The 24426-nt window shown below is 46.3% G+C and overlaps 1 protein-coding gene across 7 annotated transcripts; it reads left to right on the top strand.

Moving 5' to 3' along the window:
* The first annotated feature begins 1279 nt into the window (after positions 1 to 1279).
* Positions 1280 to 24426, top strand: HSD17B7 (hydroxysteroid 17-beta dehydrogenase 7). 7 transcript variants are annotated; one of them, XM_038586241.1, is made up of 9 exons: positions 1280 to 1390; positions 2836 to 3039; positions 6404 to 6496; positions 7856 to 7970; positions 12007 to 12201; positions 15326 to 15430; positions 16171 to 16227; positions 20035 to 20133; positions 22897 to 24426. In XM_038586241.1, the coding sequence occupies exons 1-9, from the start codon at positions 1356 to 1358 to the stop codon at positions 22984 to 22986; spliced, it is 993 nt and encodes a 330-aa protein (XP_038442169.1). In that variant the 5' UTR covers positions 1280 to 1355; the 3' UTR covers positions 22987 to 24426. The 7 variants fall into 7 exon arrangements, 3 of the variants coding, with proteins under 3 accessions (XP_038442169.1, XP_038442170.1, XP_038442171.1); XR_005385790.1 differs by lacking the exon at positions 7856 to 7970; XR_005385788.1 differs by lacking the exons at positions 16171 to 16227; positions 20035 to 20133; positions 22897 to 24426 and having other exon boundaries at positions 12039 to 12201.

Here is a 24426-nt window from a genome sequence, read left to right as displayed (position 1 = left end):
CAGGTGGTTAATTGAATGTTGCCATGACCCTGAACAGACCTGCCAGTATACACGGCAGCTGTTTTTGAATCTATGTAGTCAGATCTTATCTTCTGGGGAAGTTTGGTTCCCTTAAGGCCAGTGGTCTGCAGATTTCAAGGAAAGTAGGTTAGTTCTGCTGCAGACCAAGGGACTTAGGTCAGCAAGCAGGGAGCGCGTGAGCTAGAAGCAAGTTGGAGTGCTGTTACAATATCAAATTAATCAAGACCTCTATGATTTCAGAAGCCAGTGTAAATGCTCTCAGTCTCCCGTTGCTCAGGGCTCATTGCTGGGCATAAATAATTGAAACTCTGAAAGAGGCCATGAAGTAGATTAAAGTGTGTTTCCTAGAGTCGGGCACATGGTGCGTGGAGTTCAGGACACATACAGAAACCTAGAATAGGCCTTAGAAACGTCAATAGCAGTTTGGCTGAAGATCCTTTTACATGTTGAATCTAGTAATAATAATAATAATAATAATAATAATAATAATAATAATAATAATAAAAATGGGGCTTGTGCTTTGCATCCTTCCCTTTTTATTTCATTTTTCTAATAATCCATTGTTACCATAGTTTCCAAAAGTACCCATCTGGGATGGCTTGGAAAACCATAAGGGGCCCTTTACCACGGAGTTTGAGAAACACTGAAGTAGGAGCTTCCAGTACAGCGCCCATAATGTCCTATGAAGTTCTTGGACACTCTGATTCATGCCATGTTCCAAATTTTGAAAATTGGTAAATTCAAGCGTGATTCTACAGACACGTTTTACTGAAATCCATGTTCATTTCTCCAAAGGCGATTTTTTTTTTTTTTTTTTTTAAAGAGAAAGAGCAGGTCTGGGGTCACCAGAAGCCGGCCCGTAAAGCGCTACAGCTCCCGTGTTCCTAGAGCCACGGTTCCAAAAAAGGAGTGGAAAACAAGGTCGACGATACCCAAACCGTTCGTTCCTAGGCCCAAGCCCTTCCCCCCAGGCCGAGGCGTTTGCAGGCGGAGACGCCCCGCGCGCCCCCGAGCCCCGCGCCCGCCGCAGGGAGCACCTGGACCGCGAGCCGCAGGTGCGGGAGGGGCGGCGCCCGGGGACACCTGCGCCCTCGGGCCGGACTCTCCGGATTGGCCCGGGCGCGGCCCCGCCCCTCGGCCTAGGTCACCCCACGCCGGCCCCGGCCCCCGGAGCGCAGCGCGGGCCGCGATTGGAGGGCCCAGCGCGGAGGCCGTGACGTCAGGGACCCGGCGGGCGCTGATTGGACGGTGGCGGCATCGTGGGCGAGGCCTCGGCGGGCGCCGGCCTCCGCTGCCCGGGAGGGAGGCGGAGACGGCGGCGGCGGCGGGAGGCCATGCGGAAGGTGGTGTTGGTCACCGGGGCCAGCAGGTGAGGCGCCCTCGGCGGTCGGGGGCCCCAGGGGGCGGGGGTGTCGTTGCAGAAAGCCCGGAGCAGACCCCGCGACACATCTTAGTGACCCTCCGGGCCGCCTGGCTGGCCCAGGCCGTGACCCCGGGGTCCCCGGATCGAGTCCCGCATCGGGTTCCCTGCATGGAGCCTGCTTCTCCCTCTGTGTCCCTGCCTCTCTCTCTCTCTGTGTCTCTCATGCATAAATAAAAATCATAAAAAATAAAAATCACCCTCCACCTGATAAGACGTGGGAAGAGTGCAAATAACCCCTGCTGCCGCTTCCTAATTGTTCCGGGGCTGTCCCTGTGGACTCAGCCTCTTCTGTGAAGATCGCGGGCAGGATGACACCCATCAAACCATCAAACCATTCTGTTTGCATGCCTGTTGCAGGGGGAGGTCTTGAGGGATTAAGGCAGAGAGGATGGGTCCAGTGTCATCCCATCAGACGTGCCCTAGCCACACCCCCCTCAGCTGAGCCAGCGGCGCAGGCGCAGGTGTCTGTGAGTGTCCTCCCCTGGGTGCCCTGAACCCCCCACCTGGTGCTGCAGGAGCCCAAGGCCTGGAGGCAACTCAGAGCTGTTTTGGTGTGTTTCTTTGTTGTGCGGATATGGTGATGGATGCCATTGGATGTTCATCGTAAGGACCCACTCTGCTCAGGGAGGAGGAATAAACGTGCATGTATTTGGTGCTCTGCTGGGACGGCCCCGGCTTGGGGTGCAGCCCTGCCCAGCTGGTCTGCCTGGTGCCCTCAATCCCCCTGCACTTGCAGATGCCGTTCCTGAAGTGGTTCATCTGTCTTTGACCTGTGCCCTGCCCGACCCCCCTTCCTAGGCGCCATCTCCTATTTCCTCTCCTTACCTGCTGCTTAATCAGTGGAGTCTTCAATTAGGAAGTGGCAGCAGGGGTTATTTGTCCTTACTGAGGGGGACCTGCCTCCTGCTGTGTTAGGTAAAGAGCCATCTGTTCCTTACTGGGATTGGCTCTTGCTCTTGCTCAGGATGGTGGCAGCGATGCCAACAGGTAGTAGAGCCCCTGCCCTTGAGCAACCCAGCAAACAGCCACCACGATGCTCTGTTCAGCTCTCGCTGGTGACAGACTGAATCACTCTCCCGAGTGTCCTAACAGGTACAAAATGAAAAGCGCCGGGTGGGTGCCCGCCGATGAAAAGACAGCTCTGCGCGCAGTGCGCTTTTTGCAAAATGAGAGAAACACAAACTGGACAGCATCCTGAGCACGTGACTGACTATTCAAGTTGGGGTGGGGGGGTTGTCCCTTCTTTTAAAAAAACCTTTGAGTCTTTTTTCTCTGCCTGGGCCCTGCACTGGAGCCCACGTTGGCAGAGGTGGTTTTCCGAACCAGAGAGCAATGCCTCCGTTTGGCACTGTCGGCATTAATGCGTGTTCTTGTCTGAACTGTCCTGTCAGTGGCGTGGGCCTCGTGCTCTGCAAGCGGCTGCTGGAGGAGGACGACGAGCTGCACGTGTGTTTGGCATGCAGGAACGTGAGCAAAGCGGAAGCTGTCAGCGCTGATCTGCTGGCTTCTCACCCCGCCGCCGAGGTCAGCATCGTGCAGGTGGATGTCAGCAACCTGCAGTCGGTCATCCGGGCCTCCAGCGAGCTCAAGCAAAGGTAACACCTCTGGTTAGTGGCTTTTCTCGCCCGTGATCGCATGACACAGCAGTGGATAAGATCAGAAAGAGGAAAGCCTGAAAAGAAACAGGTGCAGTGTGAGAAGTTGTGCTCTAGAGTGACCTGTGGTGTCTCGGTAGTGCATTTTCACGCCCAGTCCTAGTCATGCTTATTTCATGAGGATTAATTTGAGTGCACCTTGATGTATGGCTAGTTGTGTGGACATTATGGTAACTCCTTTCTGAATATGGTTTTTGCATCTTTCCTCCATGTACAACTTTGCTAAGTAGGTTGGGCAGGTGCCTGAGAAGGTTGTAGGACGGGATATTGATCGGGTTGGACTTAGAACCCCCATCGGTACCCCATTTCTTCAGAGATTTTTCCCCCCCCCCACAGGCCTGTAAAGATGTGTTTGCATATGCGTGGTAATCGGCGTGTAATAGGCATTTGAGAAATACTTGGCATCTGAAGGAATAGAGTCTTTAGATGTCTAACTCCCTAGAGAGTGTACACAGAATTGCATATAGGTGCACAATGCATTTTTTCCTGGGGAAAGAGGGCATAGTTTGTTTTTTTGTTTTTGTTTTTGTTTTTTTTTTAATTCTAGGGAGAATTTATGATCCAAAAAGCTCAAGAGCCCTGCACTAGTCCATACTCAGCCCCAAGGGTATGCAGAATAATTAATTTTCCAGCATTTTTGTAATTGAAGTCCTTAAGAAACAAGAACTGCTTTATTTTCTGGACAGTAAAGTGAGGCTCAGTGAAAACAAGGCCTTTTTTTTAAAGGCATTTTCCTAAAGAATACAACTTCGTGTTTCATGTATGGGGGCTGCTAGCCCATTTGCATTTTCCTGTTCCAAATGTACAAGTTATAAAGCAAAGGTGGGGCCTGGTTTTCTTCACCCCACTCTTCTAGTTTCAGCCTTAGCCTCTTGTGAAATGTCATTTCTCCTAGAATTTTCTGCCACATTATCTTTCTACAGAACTAAGGAGATTTTCTAGGTTTGATATCTCCTACTCTTCCACAAATATGAGTTCCCGAGTCTGTGAAGCTACACAGTAAATGTCCTTACTGAGGTAAAAACCCGAGAGTCAGGACAGAAGTCTTGAGCTCAACAGGCATTCCTTTGCCCAAACCTTCTCAGCCAGCCGGCTTTCTGTTTTGTATAGATTTAGTTATATTTCCTCATTTAGCAGAAAAGAACCTTCATCCTCAGTTAGGAATAGCCCATTCCAGGCCAACAGACACAGGAAGAAATGCTCAACATCACTCAGTATCAGGGAAGTACAAATCAGAACCATGATGAGAAACTACCTCACACCCGTCAGAATGGTTAAAATGAACAAGTCAGGAAACAACAGAAGTTAGCGAGGATGTGGAGAAAGGGCAACCCTCTCACGTTGCTGGTGGGGATGCAAGCTGGTGCAGCCGCTCTGGAAAACAGCATGGAGGTTCCTCAAAGAGTTGAAAGTAGGGCTACCCTGTGACCCAGCAATTACACTACTAGGAATTTACCCCAAAAGTACAAATGTAGTGACCCGAAGGGGCACCTGCACCCCAGTGCTCATAGCAGCAATGCCCACAGTAGCCAAACCATAAAAAAAAAAAAATAAAAATAAAAAAAAAAAAAAGAAAGAGCCCGGATGTCCATCGACAGATGAGTGGATGAAGAAGAGGTGGTATCTATACAAGGGAATATTACTCAGCCATCAGAAAGAATGAAATCTTGTCATTTGCCATGATGTGGATGGAACTAGAGGGTTCATGCTAAGTGAAATAAGTCAGTCAGAGAAAGACAATTCACTCGTATGTGGAATTTAAGAAACAAAACATGAACACAGGGAGGGGAAGGGAAGGAAAAATAAAATAGGATGAAAACAGAGAGGGAGATAAACCATAAGAGACTCTTAACTCTAGAAAAAAAAATGAGGGTGGCTGGAAGGGAAGTGGGTGAGGGGATGGGGTCACTGGGTGACAGGCACTAAGGAGGGCATGTGATGGGATGAGCCCTGGGTACTATATGCAACTGATGAATCACTAAATTCTACTCCTGAAGCTAATAATACACTATATGTTAACTAAATGAATTCAAAGAAAAGAATAGATGGGCCCGCATGACTTCATGGCGCTTACATGGATGGCCCAGTAGTACACATCAGCATTTTATTTTTTATTTTTTATTTTTTAAATTTTTTTAAAAGTCTCTCCTTTTACTTATTTATTTAGGTTTTATTTATTTATTCATGAGACATACAGAGAAAGAGACAGAGGCAGAGACACAGGCAGAGGGAGAAGCAGGCTCTATGCAGGGAGCCTTTTGCGGGACCCGATCCCGGGTCTCCAGGATCACGCCCTGGCTGAAGGCAGGCGCTAAACCGCTAAGCCACCCAGGGATCCCCCACATCAGCATTTTAAACAGAAAGTTTAGTAACTAGAGTCATTTGGCTGTTAATTACTTATAGGATGATCAAGAGATGTTTGCGTGCAATCTGTATTGGTAACGTAGATGTATTTTAAGGTAACTGTGGCCCGTACGGTCTTGGGCGATGCAGAAGAGGGCACGGAGACAGTGTAATGCGTAGAATTGTAGGAGATCTTGTGAGTATTCACGGTGCCTGTATCACGAGGGCAGGCTTGGCCCTAGAGGAATACGCTACATTAAGGCTTATGGAGGTTTAAAAATGAAAAAGCTCTCACAAGTCTACACATCACTGTTCTCTCCATGACAGATGTCCTGTAGGGAGCTTTCCAGGAGCGCCTTCCCCCATTCAGCGTCTGTCATGTCATTGTCTTCCTGTGAGCTTTCTTCGTTTTGTGATTCCCGAGCACCTGGCTGTGAAGAGTGGAGGGTTTCCACTTGGCTCTGTTGTTGCCTTAGTAGATACGTTGACACTCAGCCTCCAGCACTGATGGATCAGATTGGGCGATCACGAATATTACATATATTTTACTTATCCCTAGGGAAGATGTGAATCTTAAGAAAAAAGTAGAAGACGTCCTAAGACCAGAAAGAGAGTGGGTGTAATGGACAGAGGGTTACGTAATTAGGTGTGCAGTGTCAATTGGGAGGACAAAGCTGGAAGGAGTATCCATCTGAGTAGACGTAACTTCAAAGCCCATTATAGCTCCCCAAATTATTTGAAGCCACTGTAAAAAAAAAAAAAATTCTCAAATATTTACCGTTTACTGTGGCTGGAGAAACCCCATTGAGAAAGAAGCGGTGTCAGCGGATGTGCCATGCATCCCCTTCAGCTGGCTGTGGCCACTATTTGGGTGCAGAGAGCATTTTTCCGTCCATCGTAGGGCTTCTTTATTCCAGTTGCTCTAGAGAAAAAGAACAATCTGGTCTTGTTTTCCTCACAGGTTTCAGAGATTAGACTACGTCTATCTGAACGCTGGGATCATGCCCAATCCACAGCTGAATATCAAAGCACTTTTCTGTGGCCTCTTTTCAAGGTAATGTCCATTTTCTAGATGAACTGAGTAGGAAGAGTCAGGTTTTGGTTTTGGTTTTGGGTGTTTTTTTTTTTTTTTTTTTTTGCCTGGTTTTGCCCTCGGTAGGTTAAGTTGGGGGCTGAGGGCCGGGTGAGAAGAATAAGGACGGGAAGTGTTGCAGCCACGTCATGAAGGAAGAGCACCCATCTTTTGTGGAGAACGCTGCACGTCCTGGGCCTTAGGGTGCTCCAGGTCTCCGGGACATTCCAGGTGGCTCCATGCTGCAGAGGGTCCATTTTTGGTCTGCCTGGATGTGCCTCGTAGCAGGGTCATGTCAGGATTTGGCAGAGCTGTCGGTGAGATTGTCCAGGGTTGTCAGTACCCGGGACGGCTGCTTTGGAAGCGTCCCCTGGCGCTGTGGCAGGTGCTCTGCCCCGTAGCCTGGGAAATGCGCCGAAGGAAAGGCCTCCCTGGGAGAGTCTCAGTACGCGGTAGCACAGACGTGCTTCTGAAAGGTCTGGCCACGACCCACAGTAAGAACTGAATCTAGGGGCGCCTGGGGGCTCCGTCGGCTGGGCGTCCGCCTTCGGCTCAGGTCATGATCCCGGGGTCCTGGGATGGAGCCCCACATCCTAGTTCTCTGCTTGGCGCCGAGGCCTGCTTCTCCCTCCCCTTCTGCCTCTCCCCCTGCTTCCGCGTCTCTCTCTCTCTGCCAAATAAATAAGATCTTTAAAAATAAAAGAACTAAATCTTACTCTGTGACTTAGTAAACTTACAGGTAGATATTCTCACTCTTCCTGCATGCTCCTTCCTACGTTGCTACTTTTGTTTTACTTCTCTTCCGTCACACACACACACACACACACACACCCAGGTCTTGACCTACTAAATTGATCTCACAGCAAATCACCGTGTTAATCCACTCGGTGCTTTAAGAATTCCCAGTAAAAAAAACCAACCTGTGTAGCTTTGGCAGTTACCCAACAGCTTGTGCAGGGGAAGACTTTTGCTCCTTGGCATGGCTCTTTTTCCCCCAGAGAGGTTCATCTGCGACATGACATGGAAAAAAGTGAGAAGAGTTTCAGCAGCAGTTTTTTTGAGCCAGGGTCCTATTGGTAGTCTGACTTCTAACGTGAATACTTCTCTGAATCGGGGCCAGGGGAGCAGGGCGGGTGGGGGGTAGGAGGTGGGGAAGGAAGCATTTTTGCATGGTATTTATAGATTCACAATAACACAATCTGAGAAATGGGTATTTTTATTCTTGATATTATAGGATCAAGGAAAATGTGGTTTTGGGGCAGGGGAGAGCAGCAGGGACTATTTTTCAGTATCTTCAGTTAAAGAAGCTTTTCAAAGGCATGCAATTGTCTTCTGTTTCAGAAAAGTGATTCATATGTTCTCCACAGCTGAAGGATTGCTGACCCAGGAAGACAAAGTCACTGCCGATGGCCTCCAGGAGGTCTTTGAAACCAACGTCTTTGGCCACTTTATTCTGGTAAAGAGACTTGGGGCCCAATTCGCTCACTCTAGTGCTCTAACCCTAAAGGCTTGTGTGGCCTCGTCCTGGGCCTGTTTGCTCAGCTCGTTAGCTTATGGCTAGCGTTGGATGCTTGAGTATTTGGATTGAATGATCCCTGCACTCTATGAAAACATTGCTTCGCTAAAGCAGTGTATCGATGTATATATATGTTTTTTCTGTTTTTTTTTTTTTTTCTTTTGACATCAACTCTAGAGGGCAGAGACAGAGTGAGAAGGAAACACAAGCGCCTTCAGAAACAGCGTGCAGAACTGTGAGAAAGTACGGGTCCTGCTCTGAACGGCCTTTGAAACTGGGCTGGGTGCCAGATAGGATGGGGTGGTGGGCAAGCCATTGTTAAACAGCAAATTTGTAATTAGTCTTTTATCATTATGTTGGTTTCTGATGCTTCGGCATCGGTACCATGTGTTACAGTTCCAGGCGTACAGGTACACGTAAACAAGAGCTGTGTAGTTTGTCTGGCTTGTTCCGTGTTCTTGCCTCATGTGTAACCCAGAGGACAGCCTTAATACCTAGATTAAGTAATGCCCGGCTTTGTTGCTGGTTGCCTAGAATTGCTCGGTGTTGGAGGATCAGCTCCTGTTGCCGGGTTGGCCTGCACAGAACCCGCATTTCTGACGCCTCTGTATTCACCAGCACTCTTCTCCACTGTCAGCTTAATTTCCCTTAACGTTGGAACTCTTTGAGTACTTGCCCGTATTTAGAGTAAATGAAGATAGAGGCAGATGTTGGAATATTATGGATCCATGAGAAGAAATGAGGTAAACGTTTTGCACTTAAATGCGATGGCCTCTTGTGTTTTTTTTTTTTAATTTTTTTTATTTTATATTTTGTTGATATATTCATGAGAGACAGAGAGAGAGAGGCAGAGGGAGAGGGAGAAGCAGGTTCCATGCAGGGAGCCTGATGTGGGACTCAATCTGGGGACCATGGGATCATGCCCTGAGCCGAAGGCAGATGCTCAACCACTGAGCCCCCAGGTCTCCCGGCCTCTCGCGTTTTATCGTGAAGAAGGAATGGCAGGGTGCAGCATGTATAGTGTGATCTCATTTGTAGAAACAGAAGAAGATACATGTTTACATAGAGTATATAAACGTACATAACATTTCTAGAATGATACGGATGAAATTGGGAGCACTGGTTGCCTTGAACTGGGGCGCCAGTTCATGGTGGGGGGGCTTCATGTTTCATTCTATAACCTTTCATGCTATTGATTTAACACAATACGGTGTCACTTTTTCAATGACAAAAGTCAATTAAAATGTAAAGTCAGAATGGGATTCAGTTCTTGCCTTTCTTTATACCTTTACACAGATCCATTATCTACTTTTTCCTTTATCTTTTTAATATAATACTCGTTCTTTGCCTTCTCTTTGAATTATTAAATTAGTTGGCAATAAAAGAAGATAATTATTACTAGTCTGTTAATTTTATGATAAATCTAGTTTCTAAAAATTAATGTTCAGGAGATCAGGTATTTGGGTCATCTGGGTTGGGGGAATGGCAGTGGTGGCCATGGGGACAATGGTCACAGGTGTCCCGATGACGTGACCTGTCCATGTGTATCCTGGTATTGGTAGGCATATCGGCAAGGTTTTTTTTTTTTAAAGATTTTATTTATTTATTCATGAGAGACACAGAGAGAGAAAGAGGGAAGCAGAGACACAGGCAGAGGGAGAAGCAGGCTCCATGCAGGGAGCCCGATATGGGACTCGATTCTGGGACTCCAGGATCACGCCCTGGGCTAAAGGCAGACACTTAACCACTGAGCCACCCAGGTGTCCCTCGGCAAGGGTTTTGGAAGTGATTTATCAAGTAAAATAATCAGAAGGCGTAGAGCACTTCCCACTCTCTTCAGGTTCGATTTAACAATCTTACCACTTCTCCTGGAATACAAACTTGGATTCTGGGTTCCGGTGTAAATGCGTTGTGCAAATGGATCATCCATCCCCAGTTTGATTATAGGTGACGTGACCAAACCTTTAGGGTTGTTACAAAGAGTGGAGGTAATTTCTCTGGAGTCCCGAGCACAGTGTAGTGTTAACTGTCCAGGAACCAGTTAAACTGATTTCATCCTGACTGCATTTGACTTATCTGTTCATTGCAAATGGGGCGCGCATCTGGAAGCTTTTCTACGTTTTTCTCTAATACGGTTTTTGTTATAGAATAGTTTCAGATTTGCAGATTCGTTGCAGAGCTAGTGCAGAATTCCTATGGCCCACCCCCTGCTGCCCGGCCCAGTTTTCTCTGCTACTAACCTCTTACATTATTGGGATACATTTGTCGCAATCTGAGAACCAATAGTGATGCCTTATTATTAACCAAAACTCCAAACTTGATCCAGATTTCTTCAGTTTTGCCTAATGTCCTTTGTCACGTCCAGGATCCCCTCTTGGGTACCACAGTACATGTAGTGGCTGTCTCCTTGGGCTCACCTTGGTTGTGACAGTTTCTCAGATTTCCTTGTTTTTGATGACCTTGACAGTTTTTCGAGGGTCCCTGCTGAGGTATGTTGTAGGCTCTGCCTCAGTTGGGATTTGTCCGAGGTTTTCCTCGTTGTTAGACTTGAGTACTGTGTCTGCGGGAGGAGGACCACAGAGGTGAAGTCCCATTCTCATCACATCGCATCAAGGGCATCATCAGCTGTTGCTGTGACTTGTGGGTATTGATGTTCTCTTTGATCATCTGACTCGAGGGAGTGTTTGTCAGGTTTTTCATTATAAAGTCTCTTTTTTTTTGGTTTTCTCTCCCTTTCCATATTGCATTCTCTGGAGGAGACTTCTATGTGTACCTCGTACTGAAGGGTTTGTGTTTGACGCCCCGAAGGTTTCATTAGCTACATGAATTGTTTGGAATTTCTCTGCAAGAGAGATTGTCTGTTCTCCATCTGATGCTCCATTCAGTCATTTCTTGGTCAAGTATACCTCAGTAAAGCTGCAAAAATCACTTATCATCTTCCCATGGGCTTGTGGATATGTATTTTCTACTTGGAGCTGGAAATACTACTTTATTGGGGCACCTGCATGGCTCAGTGGTTGTGGACAGAGTCTGCCTTTGGCTCAGGTCACCATCCCAGGGTTCTGGAATTGAGTCTCACGTAGGACTCCCTGCATGGAGCCTGCTTCTCCCTCTGCCTGTGTCTCTGCCTCTCTCTGTGTGTCTCTTACAAATAAGTAAACAAAATCTTTTTAAAAACAAAAGGATGGGGGAAATACTACTTATTTTCGTTCCCCAGTTATTTGAGTTTAGGCCATTGAGGGCTCTTTCTGTTGGATCCTGCATCTCTCTGGTATAGCCTCATCCGCATGGTTTTCTTTTTGAGCATGTTCTTTCTGGCATTACAAGATGGTTCAGACTCATCAGATTTATTTCCTAGAATCAGCCATTTCCCTAAGGAGATCTGGTGCTGCTTTTTTTTTAGATTTATTTATTTTAGAGAGAGACAGAGAGCTTGAGCAGGAGGAGGAAGAGAGGGAGAGGGAGAGAATCCTCAAGCAGACTCTCCACTGCTGTGGAGCCTGACGTGGGGCTCCATCCCAGGACCCTGAGATCATGACCTGAGCTGAAATCAAGAGTTGGACGCTCAACCAACTGAGCCACCAGGTGTCCCAAAATCTGGTTCTTCTTACTGGACAATGGTATTAAAAACCAAGATCTGGGTGCTTGTTGCTATTGATGGATCAGTAGATTCTAAGCTAACAGAGCAGAGAGATAAACATGCAGGGTCATCCATGTATATGTAAGTGCCTATAAATATCTTTATATGCATCCATCTTTATGAAGCTAAACATCGGTTCCAGATGTCTCTAACTCTAACTCATCTCACGTGGGTCGTTCCAGCCTCCTTTCACACGTCCAGAGTAGCCCCGTCAGTGATGACATACCGGTTTGCTTCCAGGGTACACGGACAATGGTTTCACAGCTGATACCTGTACTCCTCCAGTAGATTTTGATCTTTTTTTTTTTTTTTTTTCCTTTTTTTAATCTCATTCAGATTCAGGAACTGGAACCTCTTCTCTGTCACAGGGACAGTCCCTCCCAGCTCATCTGGACATCGTCTCGCAATGCAAGGAAATCTAATTTCCACCTTGAGGACATCCAGCACAGCAGAGGCCAGGAGCCTTACAGCTCCTCCAAATATGCAGTTGACCTGCTGAGTGTGGCGCTGAACCGGAACTTCAACCCACGGGTGAGGCCTGTCCCGGTGATGGGAATGGCAGGGCAGTGGTTTCCCAGCTATGGTTGACTTCCTAGTAATGGGGTTGGCTTTCCATGAACTGTCATCATTTAGAAGACGCAGTATCGTTTCTTGAGCAGGATTGCTCTGAGGACAAGATAAGATGTGAATAAGATTGGCAGTTGGTGTGCCTAAAAGTTTTGGGGCAGAGATAATTAGCTCCTGACCTTTTAGGTACGTGTGGTTTCGTTTGCCCTTCCGTACCTCTTCACGAGCTATAATTTATGAACAGAACGACATTATTGATGATGGCAGTACTTACTGGGTCTGAGATACTGTACTCCTTCCCTGTGTACGTCACTCAGTGCCCCTCCTGTCACAGCGAGGCTAGGCCTGAGTGTTCCCAGTTTCATGTGAGGACACCACAGTCGGGTGACATGAGGTACCCAGAGGTCACACGGCTGTTTAGTGGTCAAGCTCAGACTTGAGCCCGGGCTGTCTGACTGTCAGACGTTTCCCACTAAGCTGTGCCATGTCCTAGTGTTTATCACGTCAGGTGCTAGAGGACCATCAGGAGTAGCCAAGCCTCCTGGGTAGTGGTGATCTTTGGTGAGACTCCACAGGCCTGTCTGTGCAGACTCCAACTTTTGGGACTGTTTCTATGGAGAAGGTGGCCTTTGGCAGTTATGTGGGCTCCCTGTGGCCCCTGGGGTCTGGAGCTTACAGTAGCTGCCCTGGATACCTCTCCTGCTCAGGTCCAAAACCTTAACTGAAAATCTCTAGTTTTTCTCGGGGCATTTTCCTTGGTTTTCTTTGACTCTGCTATTTGAGGGTGGGACTGGGGAGAAATTTAATCCTGCTAATACTTACAGAATGCTTACCATCTTCAGGGCTTCGGGCCAGGCTTGGGGTTGGGGAGAAAGGAGAAATAAAAAGATGACCGAGAAGCTGTCTGCCCTTGCGGGACCTTCTCTGGTGATGCTTTGGACACAGTCACAATCCTGGCGTATCCGGGAATGGATCCCCTATCAGATTAGAACAAAATCTCCTGGAAACATGCCTCTTAGAAAGGAGGGTGGTCTAAGAGTAGAAGCTGAGAGTATCTCCCAGAACTGGATTTGAATCCTTAGACAAATTGTATCTTCTCCCAACGCCTCAGGTTCCTCATCTGAAAAATAGGGATGAAAATAGTGCCTGTCTCACAGGTCTGTTGGGAGGGTTGAATGAGGGGGGTGGTGTGGAGCACTCCCAGGAGCTAGAGGTCTCAGAATGTGTGTGCGTGTGTGTGATGTGATTGTACATGTGCTGTCTGCATGTGTGTAGGCGTCATGTGTGTATGGAAGGCATGTGGTCTGTGCACGAGTGTGCATGAGCTTGTGTGTGTTTATGTCGGCTATCATCATCATCATCATTATTATTACTGTCATTGTTATTATTTGAGTTCAGTGTGTTTGTCCAGTTGTTAGCTTCCTTCTGAGGTTTCTTGAGATATTTAAAAAGTTGTCACAACTGCTTGTTCTCTGGAAGCTCTCTTGTGGGCACAAGGTCAGGGTGGATTAGCTTCTCTTTTTATAAAATGCTTTGGGACTTTACTCAAGTTTTGTTGTCAAGTAAGCTTCGGGATTTCATCTTTTACAAGAAGGGAGATTTAGCAAATGGTGCTGTCTCCTAAAATCTGTGTGATTGGTTTTCAGCCCACAGCTTTTCCTCCTTGGCTCTTAGGAAGAGAGACTTAAAAGCAGTAGAAATAAGAGTTAAAATAGTCAATAGCTACGTAAGGTAAAATGTAGTAAAAATTGGGGCACACCTGGGTGGCTCAGTGGTTGAACATCTGCCTGTGGCCCAGGGTGTGATCCTGGGGTACTGGGATCGAGTCCCACGTCGGGCTCCCTGCATGGAGCCTGCTTCTCCCTCTGCCTGTGTCTCTGCCTCTTTCTCTCTGTGTCTCTCGTGAATAAATAAAATCTTTAAAAAAAAAAAAAGAAAAAGTGAAAATCTAACTAAATAAACTAGTACAACAAATCCCAGTGGTCCAAGGATTAGTAAAGCCCACACAGGGCCCTTCCTGGTAACACACGCTCTGTGGTAGTTGGGCCCTCTTTCTAGGGCAGATCTTTCTAAAATGACAAGTCCTGGGCCAAGGACCTGATGTAGAGCTCTTCAGTTGGGGTGGGGGTCCTTGTGGAACCACACGCAGCCCTTCATTCACCTCTCGTGTCAGGAGCTCCCACCTCAAGCTACAGCGTGGGTCTAATGAACTGCAGGGAGACAGACAGAGACTTTAGGTCTAGCTGTCGTATTTACTAGATCAGAAACTTCTTGAAGGCAGAGACTGTACTGTATATGTATTTTTTTTTTTTAAAGATTTATTTTAGAGAGAGAGCAGCAGGGAGGGGCAGAAGGAGAGAGAGAGTCTTTTTTTTTTTTTTTTTTTTAAGATTTTATTTATTTATTCATGACAGACACAGAGAGAGAAAGAGAGAGACAGAGACACAGGCAGAGGGAGAAGCAGGCTCCATGCAGGGAGCCCGATGTGGGACTCAATCCTGGGACTCCAGGATCATGCCCTGGACCGAAGGCAGGTGCTAAACCGCTGGGCCACCCGGGCTGCCTGAGAGAGAGTCTTAAGCAGACTCCCCGCTGAGCACGGAGCCCAACGCAGGGCTCGATCTCCTGACCCTGAGATCGTGACCTGAGCCTGAAACCAGGAGCTTGGATGCTCAACTGCCTGCCGACCCAGATGCCCCCGTATATGTCCTTTTTTTTTTTTCTTAAGTGCTTACTATGATTCATAAGCCGTTCTTAAATTAAGCCAATACATGGGAAACTCCAGTGACCGGATCCTACTTTTCTCTTCCAGCTTCAAGCTCGGTCATTCTGTGTACTGTGAGTTTCTTGAGAACAGAGATCTTGTCTTACTAATTTTTGCATCCTCAGCGCTTCTCATAGTGAGTCCTCCGTGCGTGACTCTCTCACCGAGTGGCTCGCGCAGCTTGGGGCAGCCCAGAGCATCCTGTGCTTCGTGCCCTGGCGTCCTGGCTCATCTGCACGCCCTCTTTACTCACACGCGTCCTGGTGGCCTGGCTCAGTACACACTGAGTTTGAGTCCTCTTCTTGGTCCTCTCCGTGCTGCCAGGGTCTGTACTCCAGCGTGGTGTGCCCGGGTACGATGGTGACCAACATGACCTACGGGATTCTCCCTCCCTTGGTGTGGACGCTGCTGCTGCCAATCATATGGCTGGTGAGTGTGAACGCTCCGTTCTTGGTTTGCTTCCGCTCTTCCGCGTGCGGCCAACGTGACACGCTTGAGGGTTGGGAACGGATTTAAGAAATTGAACCAGAAGGTGGCAGAGTTTCATTTCATTTGAGGTTTTTGAAGTTCCTCAGTCCAGTCACCCCTGCTTCGCACTCCCTGGGGCCCCTGCTGCCTCACCACCTGCACACCCGCTTCTCTTTACAGGGATGTGCCTTTGATCATGCACCGTAGCTCCCGAGGATACCAGGATGACATCATTTTTAGAAACCTGCATCAAGGGATATTAAACTGGGTGTCTCTGAGCTTTCAGAGTGGTCATATGCATTAAAAGTTCCCCAGAAGGGGATGGTTGAGCACGGTATGACCACAGAACCGTGTTTTTGCTCGTTTGTTAATGTTTTGAGTGTCTTGCAGGACCAGTGTTCCTCCAGCACACGTTAGAAAATGCCCCTCATAGGAGACATTTCTCTCTTGCAGAGCTCTGAAAAAAATTGTCCCTCCATTATGGCAGGTATAGGAAAAAGATGAGAAGGAAATATGCCTCCCTGTTAAAAATGGTTGGCTCGGAGCGACAGAGATTGTGAGATTTCTTTTTTAGACTTCTTTATTTTTTAGTACTTAAGAAATGTTCTATGACAAGAAATGAATGAATGTCTTCTTTTAATGTCGCTTTTGTGACTGTTCTAAATCACCACAAAAAATGACTGTTCGTTTCTTTTCCTCAGCTTCGCTTTTTTGCAAATGCTTTCACTTTGACGCCGTACAATGGAACAGAAGCCCTGGTACGTTACTAGAGTTGCAGTTGCCTGTACGCTTGCCTAGCAGGTATAAATTTCAGTTCGCCGGTAGTGGAAACCCTCTCAACAGAAAAGAGAAGCTCTGTGAATGATCAAGGTCCTGCTTTGGACTAAGGGGGACCATAAGACTGAGTGTAGAGTATGAGGAGTCAAATTTCAAAGTGTAGTGTCTACCATAGCACTGGGGAGCATGGTCGTAGGGACAGCACTTCTGCAGAAGCAAGATCCACCAGCAGCTCGAGGGCAAAGCAGCGGAACACCACAGGGGCAGGCAAAGCAAGATGGTGGCCGGGCCAGCGGTTCCCATGGAGAAGGTGCACCTTGCAGGCCAAGAGTACAGGTGACACCATCCAACTCCATTTCCTTTTATATGAAGATTCTCTTTCCTCTGTTTAAATATTAGAGAATCGAGTGTTAACTTTATTTGAAAATCAGTGCACTTCCTTAAAATCACACATGGCAAATGGATTACATGTGTTTCCCCATCAATGACAGATATTACTCATTACACAAATGATGCCTTTGATGATTCATCAACTCAAGGCCCCAAAGGCACCTTCTGCTAATGGATCAGAAACGTCCCTCAAGATGAAGCTCATTTGTCCCCTGTCACTGTAGTGCTTATACGTAGTAGATTCTTGAATCTTGGCTGAATTGAAATTAGCTAAGGAGGGGCAGCCCTGGTGGCGCAGCGATTTGGCACCACCTGCAGCCTGGGTGTGATCCTGGAGACCCGGGATCAAGTCCCGCATCGGGCTCCCTGCATGGAGCCTGCTTCTCCCTCTGCCTGTGTCTCTGCCTCTCTGTGTGTCTATGAATAAATAAATAAAAAATCTTTTAAAAAAAATGAAATTAGCTAAGGAAAACACTGAGGGATTTGGTTTGCACTCTTGTTTTGGTAAATGTTGCAGAAATAAATGCGTTTTGTTGTAAGAACACAGATTGTCAAGTACTTTTAAACCAATTTTAATTAGTCACTGTATTTGTCAAAGCACTAGAAGTAGTATGTGATCCTTTAGAGATAATGAAAATCAAATGTGGAGGTCAAGTATATATTGAGTATCAGTGATACGAGGAATACTTAGGAGACAAAATCCCCAGGTACTAAGGAGCTTAGGGTCATATTTTGAAAAAAAAAGAAAAGAATGTAGGAGACAGGCAAGAAAATAAAACATTCTGTCATCAGGTGGTGAGTAGTTAGACTGTTCAGAGAGGATGATCACAGGAAGCTGGGATGGTGGGCACAGGCTTTGCTTCACTAAGTAGGGCTTGATCTGGGCTCTGAAGGATGCATTGATCTGGATAGGACAGCATGACCCGTGTCACAATTTAAAATTTTGTGACTTTGCTGTAATTTTCTATAATATGGATGGATGCCTCCGATTGCCAAGTAGTAATGATCGTAGATGCTGGTGGATGTGGATGGATGAGGATTTGGGCCTAGTGCATGTGTCGTAAGAATCTCTGCAGTCCTCACGGGAGTTTCATCTCCGTACGTGAGCTAACCTGGAGTGGCCAAAAGCCAGTGGTTCAGAGTGTGGGCTCTACAATTCTGCTGATTCTGTTCAAATCCCACTTCTCCAGGTTCTAGCTATGGATCCGGGGACACGTTTTTTTTGTTTTGTTTTGTTTTGTTTTTACTCATTTAAGCCTTTTATCATCTGTAAAACAGGAATTCTAGGCATAAACGAGAGGAAGCTTACTGTAAAGGATTCTTCGTATTTCAGCATTCAAGATATTTAAGAAAACTCTCTTAATGAAAACAGTATAGTGCTGGCATGTGACTTGGCTGATGAGGGAGTAGACTAGAAGGTTCGGGACAGGCCTGCGGCATGCAGGGACCTGGCAAATGATGGTGCCTGTATTCTAGATTAGTGGGGGAGAGGGATTATCTGGCAAATGTTGCCAAAAAATAGAACAGGATCTTTTCTTCATCCCTCACACTCAAAATTCTAGATAAATTAAAAGATTTACACCCAAAAGTCAAAAAACATGACTAGAAGGAAATAGGGGAATATGTTTTAATAGTTTTAAGAGTGTGGGGGCTTAGCTACTCTTAGAACTGTAAGAAAAAAAGATGGAACTTTTTTTCAAGATTTTACTTATTTATTAGAGAGAGAGAGGCAGCATGAGTGGCAGTGGGTAGGGATAGAGGGAGAGGGAGAAGCAGACTCCCCACTTAGCAGGGAGCCTGACACAGGGCTCGATCCCAAAACCCTGAGGTCATGACTTGAGCTGAAGGCAGATGCTTGATTGACTGAGCCACCCAGACACCCGTGAACTTTTCGATTAAATTAAAATAATCCCATTTCACGTGACCAAAATCCTCACTATAAATATGCTCCAAAGACTAACCAAATTGTGGAGGAAAAATAGCTGCCATTCGTATCATAGGAAAGGGCTAATTTTCATACTAACGAGTATGGAGGAGCTTCAGCAAATCAAGAGAAATGACCATCTGTTGGCACGGTGGGCAAAGGGTATGAAGAGAGTCTTTAAACTGTGTTGGTCACGGCAAAGGTGCTCCGTCTTACTCAGGCAAATCACAACTGTAACGAAAGATTGTTTTCCACCTCTGATTAGCAGCCACTAGAAAGTTCGGTATTGCACCCACCTGGCGGGGCCGTCAGGAGTGGACATGCCCCCGCACTGCTAGGGAAGGTGGACTGACGCAGCCTGTATCCAGGACTGTTTGGCAGGATCTTTCAAAATAATTCGCGCCCAGCCTCCTCACCCAGCGATTCCATCTTTGGTATTTATCTTACCGACGTACTCAGGTTCTATGAGCCGGCGTATTCATCCTTCGGTGCAGTGTGGCTTGTAATAGCAAAGACTGGAAACAACATATACGTCCGTCATTTGGAAATTGATTTTTTTTTTAAAGATTTTATTTATTTATTCATGATAGACATAGAGAGAGAGAGAGGCAGAGACACAGGCAGAGGGAGAAGCAGGCTCCATGCACCGGGAGCCCGACGTGGGATTCGATCCTGGGACTCCAGGATTGCACCCCGGACCAAAGGAAGGCGCCAAACCGCTGCGCCACCCAGGGATCCCCTGGAAATTGATTTCATAAATGACGGTCCAGCCACGAGATGGAATACTGGGCTGCTTTAAATAAAAAAGAACAGAACAGCTCTCTACTGGTCTGAACATCTCTCGAAAGGGCTTGTTGTTCAAGTGAAAGATGCTGAGTCTGGAATAGTATGTATATTTTGCTTCCACTTGAGTTAAGAGAAAAGGCTATCTATGTTTTTAAACAAATAGATTTTCTTTGGAAGAACATGTAAGATACTAGCAAGAGTGCTTGGTTCCAGAGAGGGGTGGCTGGAAAATTTGGGAGGGTAGGGAGACTCACTTACTACCATGTACATCTTGTGAACGATGCACATGCTCGTGCTTATCTATTAAGAAAATGAAAATGAATAGTACAAGTTTTAACCTGTACTTCCTGTGGCATGGGCTGAGTATCAACCTTGAAAAAGCTATCTATACGCGTGAACTTTAATTTGGAGATTAAGGGAAGAGACAGCTAAAATATGAGGCTTTTTTTTTTTTTTTTAGCTTTAAATAAATTTTCAAAGGATGCTATTAAGCAAGTTGCCCTCCTTTCTTCCTTCAGATTATGTTAGTGGTTCATGAGGACGTCACAGCTGATGATACCCAAGAGAATTTTTAGAGTTTGTTTAGAGCTTGGTAAAATGCTTATTATAGATCACCCCCCACTCTCCCTGGCTTCACTCATCTTGGGCAGAAGAAGAAAAAAATCATTGACATCCTCTTCCTTTCTAGGTATGGCTTTTCCACCAAAAGCCGGAGTCTCTAAATCCTCTGACCAAATACCTGAGTGCCACCACTGGCTTTGGAAGCAATTATGTAGCGACCCAGAAGGTAAATGTGTTTACACTGCTGCACGGAGGACGCTTGCTGCTTGGCTGCTGAACTGGTCCCCACAGCTTCCCTCTCTGGTCGCTGCGTCCAGCTGACCTGCTTTCGTTCTCTGCTCTGTCCTGCCTCTGAGTCTTGCATGTCTTCTTCCGTCCACCTGAATGGCTCTTACCCTTCTTCTTCCTTTTTTTTTCCTAACGATTTTATTTATGTGTTTTTTTGTGTGTGAGAGAGAGAGACAACAAGCATGAGCTGGGGGAAGGAAGCAGAGAGGGAGGGAGAATCAGGCTCCCTGCTGAGCAGGGGGCCGGACGTGGGGCTCGATCCCAGGACCCCGGGATCATGACCTGAGCTGAAGGCAGAAGCTCAACCAAGAGAGCCACCCAGGTGCCCACCCTTCTTTCAACTGATAGATTTCTGCTTATGCTTAAGACCTCAGCTTGTACCCCAGCTTCTGTGACCTGTTAGACCAGGTTAGGTGCCTCCATCACAGGCTTTCTTGGCATCTCGTACCTCTTCTGTGTAGGATTCCTTCCACGTCGGACTCCTGTGTCCAAATATAAGCTCTGTGAGGAGGAGGATTAAACCCCCTTCCCAAGCAGGTTGCCTCCCATGTGGTAGGTGCACAATAAACGCGTTGCAAGGTGGATGGAATATAAAGTGTCTTTCTGAGGGAAGCTACCTTCCCCTCGAATGTTCAGTTCTGCTTGTGACGATTATTAGCTTTGATAGATTGGACTTTTCACGAGGCAGGGCATGAAGTACGGGGAAATAAAGGCCTTGATGCTGTGGATTTTAGCCTCTGGATAGTCTTCTAAAAACAAGTCAAACATGGAATTACATACAAGAAAAAGAAAATTTATTTTGAACTTATAAAACTGTTTTTGCTGTATTTTTGTCAGGAGTAGGGTTTATTTCAGCCTCCTGTTTTCCGCTGCCTAGTTTATGTGGGAGGCGTGGGCCTAAAATAAAACTAGATTGCGACAAATAATTTTTCTCCGCGATGTCAAATAATTGGCAGTGATCAGGTCTGTGTCAGGAGCTGAGGTCTGAAGGGAACCGTGCTCTTGCTCCCGCAACGTCTCTTTACTAAAAATGAACCTGTGAACCTCCAGTGTTTTCCAAAATATGTTCTGTGGGATTCTGGTTCCTTGAGAAGATTTGCAAAAAGCTGTTTGTCGGCCAAGGAAGTTTGAGAAAAGCTTCATATTGTGTTCCCCATTTGCAGAGACCTCCACTGAGCACACTCGCCCAGGGAAGGCTCCGAGAAGGTGCCGGAGTTCACCTGTGTGTGTCTGCAGTGTCCCATCCTGCTCTTTCTCACTTTTTCTCGACTACATGACTTTTTATTTTTTCCTTCACGTTTTATGTAGCACTTAATAAAATCCCAAAGAACACACCTTGGGCTACTCTGTTGTAAATTAATAAACTTCCTTTTAAGAAGGGCCTCAGAGTTTGTTTGAACAGACTGTTAATCTCAAGGGCATGACTTGTTTATCAATGGTGAGAAAACGCTTCATTTTATAAACCAAAATATTAGCATTTTATGGAAATGCGTTGAAAGTTTGCTTTAAAAACGTTGATCAATTTGGGGGGTTAGCTTTCTCCTCTGTTCAGAGCGGGGGTTGCATGAGATCGCTCTTGCCTCTTCCAGTTCCCATATGGAAAACTCTGATGAGATTTATGTTGAATGTAAAAGTTACTTCCAAAATGTTAAAAAAGTTTTCATTTTTAGCCTGTCAGCTTTGTGCAGAAAGAGCCTCTGTGTTGACCTGAAAGGAGATGTTGCTTTATTTTATAGGGGCTGAAAGTTTGCTTTTACATAGAGTGTATCAATTAAAATTAAATTTTCTAGGGGCGCCTGGGGGCTCAGTTGGTTGAGTGTCTATCTTTGGCTCAGGTCATGATCTCGGGGTCCTGGGATCGAGCCCCACATCGGGCTCGCTGCTCAGCAAAGAGCCTGCTTCTCCCTCTGCCTCTGTTGCTCCCCCAGCTCATGCTCATGTGCGTGCTCTCTCTGTCTGAAGTAAACAAATAAATAAAAATAAAATTGGGTTTTCTACGTGGGACAGAAGAGTGTGAACTAATAGATTAAACAGGATGGAAACTCAGGTCTCTCGCACGTAAAAGCAGTTTTGGAGAGAGGTAGCCTTGGGCGGGTTGGGCAGCTCCCCAGATTGTCAGGACCCAGGGTCCTTCAGCCACCCTCTGCCATTCCTGGGGTATGACCCTCATTCTTACGGCTCAAGAGAGCCAGGGGAAGAAGGGGAAAGGGAGGTGCTGATGCCTTTACAGGAGACTTGTGGGCAATACCACCCACTTCCACTCAGCTCTCATGGCCAGGGCACAGCTGCAAGGCACCCAGTAGCTTCCGTGGAGCCTGGCAATGTAAGTGAGCTCTTACCTGGAGGCCAGTGAGCCCAGCTACAGCTGGGGTGCTTGATGAAAGAAGATGGACATTAGGTGGATGTCAGTTAAATTCCAAAAACCCTTGGCTGGTGTCTCCTGTGACTGGATACACAAGAGTTAGGGGAGAAAGCAAAACCAGGTCTTTCACTCTTGCTGTGTGAGGGCGGCAACGGTAGGTTTGCTGAGGGCTGGAGCTTGGGACACGTCCTCAGAGTCAGGAACCCCAGCCCCGACCTACCAGCCCTGTTCTTTTTTCCCCCTGTTCTCTTATGTATGTCGAATGCCTTCCTTTTACGCAGATGCCATTCATATTATTTTTCCTTTTTGCTTATATCCCTATCTTTGCCTCTTTTCCAGATGGACCTAGATGAAGACACTGCTGAAAAATTTTACCAAAACTTACTGGAACTGGAAAAGCGTGTTAGGGTCACCATTCAAAAAACATAATCAGAACTGACGATGACAGTGTCTGAAATCTGAAACATCGCACACCTGCTGTGCTTTCTGGGTTTTTGTGGAGTTGGATGATGTGCATTTGTGGTGGACAGTGAGCTATAATTGTCTCTTTTCCTTCCTGTCAGGATTATCTCTAGGATTACGGGTGCATCTGTATATATACAGGAGAAAAAGATCGATAAGTAAAATACGACTTAGAGGTTCTCCAGAATGGTGTCACATCAGAGTTGTGCTAGAGTCACCCAACCAAGTGTGTGCTTATTGGTTCTGACAACTGGAGCCCAAGCTCCACCTCAGGTAGAGGTGACCCAGGCACTCACTGGTCCTCCTTTTGGCCTGGCCCCTCTCTGAGTGGTAATCTGAGCTTTGTTCCTTTTTTTTATGGACAGTTTTCTTAGGTCTTATACCTTATTTCTTCCTCCACGGGGTGTTTCTAAAAATCCTCAGATTGTGGGGTGTCTGAATAACTCTGTTAGGCGTCCGACTCTTGATTTCCACTCAGGTCATGATCTCACGGTTGTGAAATCGAGCCCTGAGTCAGGCTTTGTGCTCTGTGCAGGGTCTACTTGGGATTCTCTCTCTCTGCCCCTCCCCCTGCTCACGTGTACTCTCACTCTCTTTCTCTCAAATAAATAAATAGAATCTTTAAAAATCCTGAGATTGTTAGACTCCTAACAGACCTAATACAGATATCCATGTAGTTCATCACAGGAACAGAAGAATATATATGTTTGGGATACTGGAATTTTTTCTTATTTTGAAAGTATCTTTCATTGATGTTGAGGTAGTCAGTGTTAATATTGGGCTTGACCTTTAACACCATTTGCAAATGTGTTCATTGCTGACCAACCTGTTTTTCATGATTGTATTTTAATGTATGCAAACTTGCAGGAAAAACTATTTACTCACATTGTTTCAAGGAAGTTTTCCAATCGAATAATTGCTGGCAGGATATCTGCTGGTATCAGTAGTGGTCAGAGGTGGTTAAGACTTAGTTTGTATGATATGAAGACAGGATGCTAAAATGCCTGAATGTTTTTAACCCTAAATATAACCACTATGCCCAGAATATAAGAAAGTGGGCGAAATCTTGAACGATTTAATAAAAGTCAAAAGTTGCATAGAAATACAGTTTCTATACATATTCTGTATGAGTTTCTGGTTATAGTTTCTCAAATTTTGTTGCTAAAGATATTTTTAATAAAGTTGAGCATTCCGTATGTGCAAACGGGCGGTGAGGTTGGGGAGCTGAGAGCAGCTCCAGGTTGTGCTCTTGCGATCACTCACCCTGCAGGTTTGCGAGAAGCACTTTACTGTGAATCCCAGGCTTCTCCTCTGTAAAGTGGAGTCCTTCTCTTTCTGCTCCTGGGTGTGGAGGAACATTAAATGCAATAATACGTGTGAATGAATAAAGAGCATTTTTGAGAATGA

The sequence above is a fragment of the Canis lupus genome, chromosome 38 (genome assembly GCF_011100685.1).
Source record: "Canis lupus familiaris isolate Mischka breed German Shepherd chromosome 38, alternate assembly UU_Cfam_GSD_1.0, whole genome shotgun sequence".
NCBI classification, from domain to species: Eukaryota; Metazoa; Chordata; class Mammalia; order Carnivora; family Canidae; genus Canis; species Canis lupus.
Note: the sequence above shows the minus strand (reverse complement) of the source record. Positions and strands in the feature narration are given on the sequence as shown.

Excerpts from the sequence above, each read along its gene's own strand:
- HSD17B7 (XM_038586241.1), top strand. The coding sequence starts at position 1,356 with ATGCGGAAGGTGGTGTTGGTCACCGGGGCCAGCAG. Across the intron at positions 12,202-15,325 it reads ACCGGAACTTCAACCCACGG|GGTCTGTACTCCAGCGTGGT; the intron begins GTGAGGCCTGTC and ends CCGTGCTGCCAG. Across the intron at positions 16,228-20,034 it reads ACAATGGAACAGAAGCCCTG|GTATGGCTTTTCCACCAAAA; the intron begins GTACGTTACTAG and ends CTTCCTTTCTAG.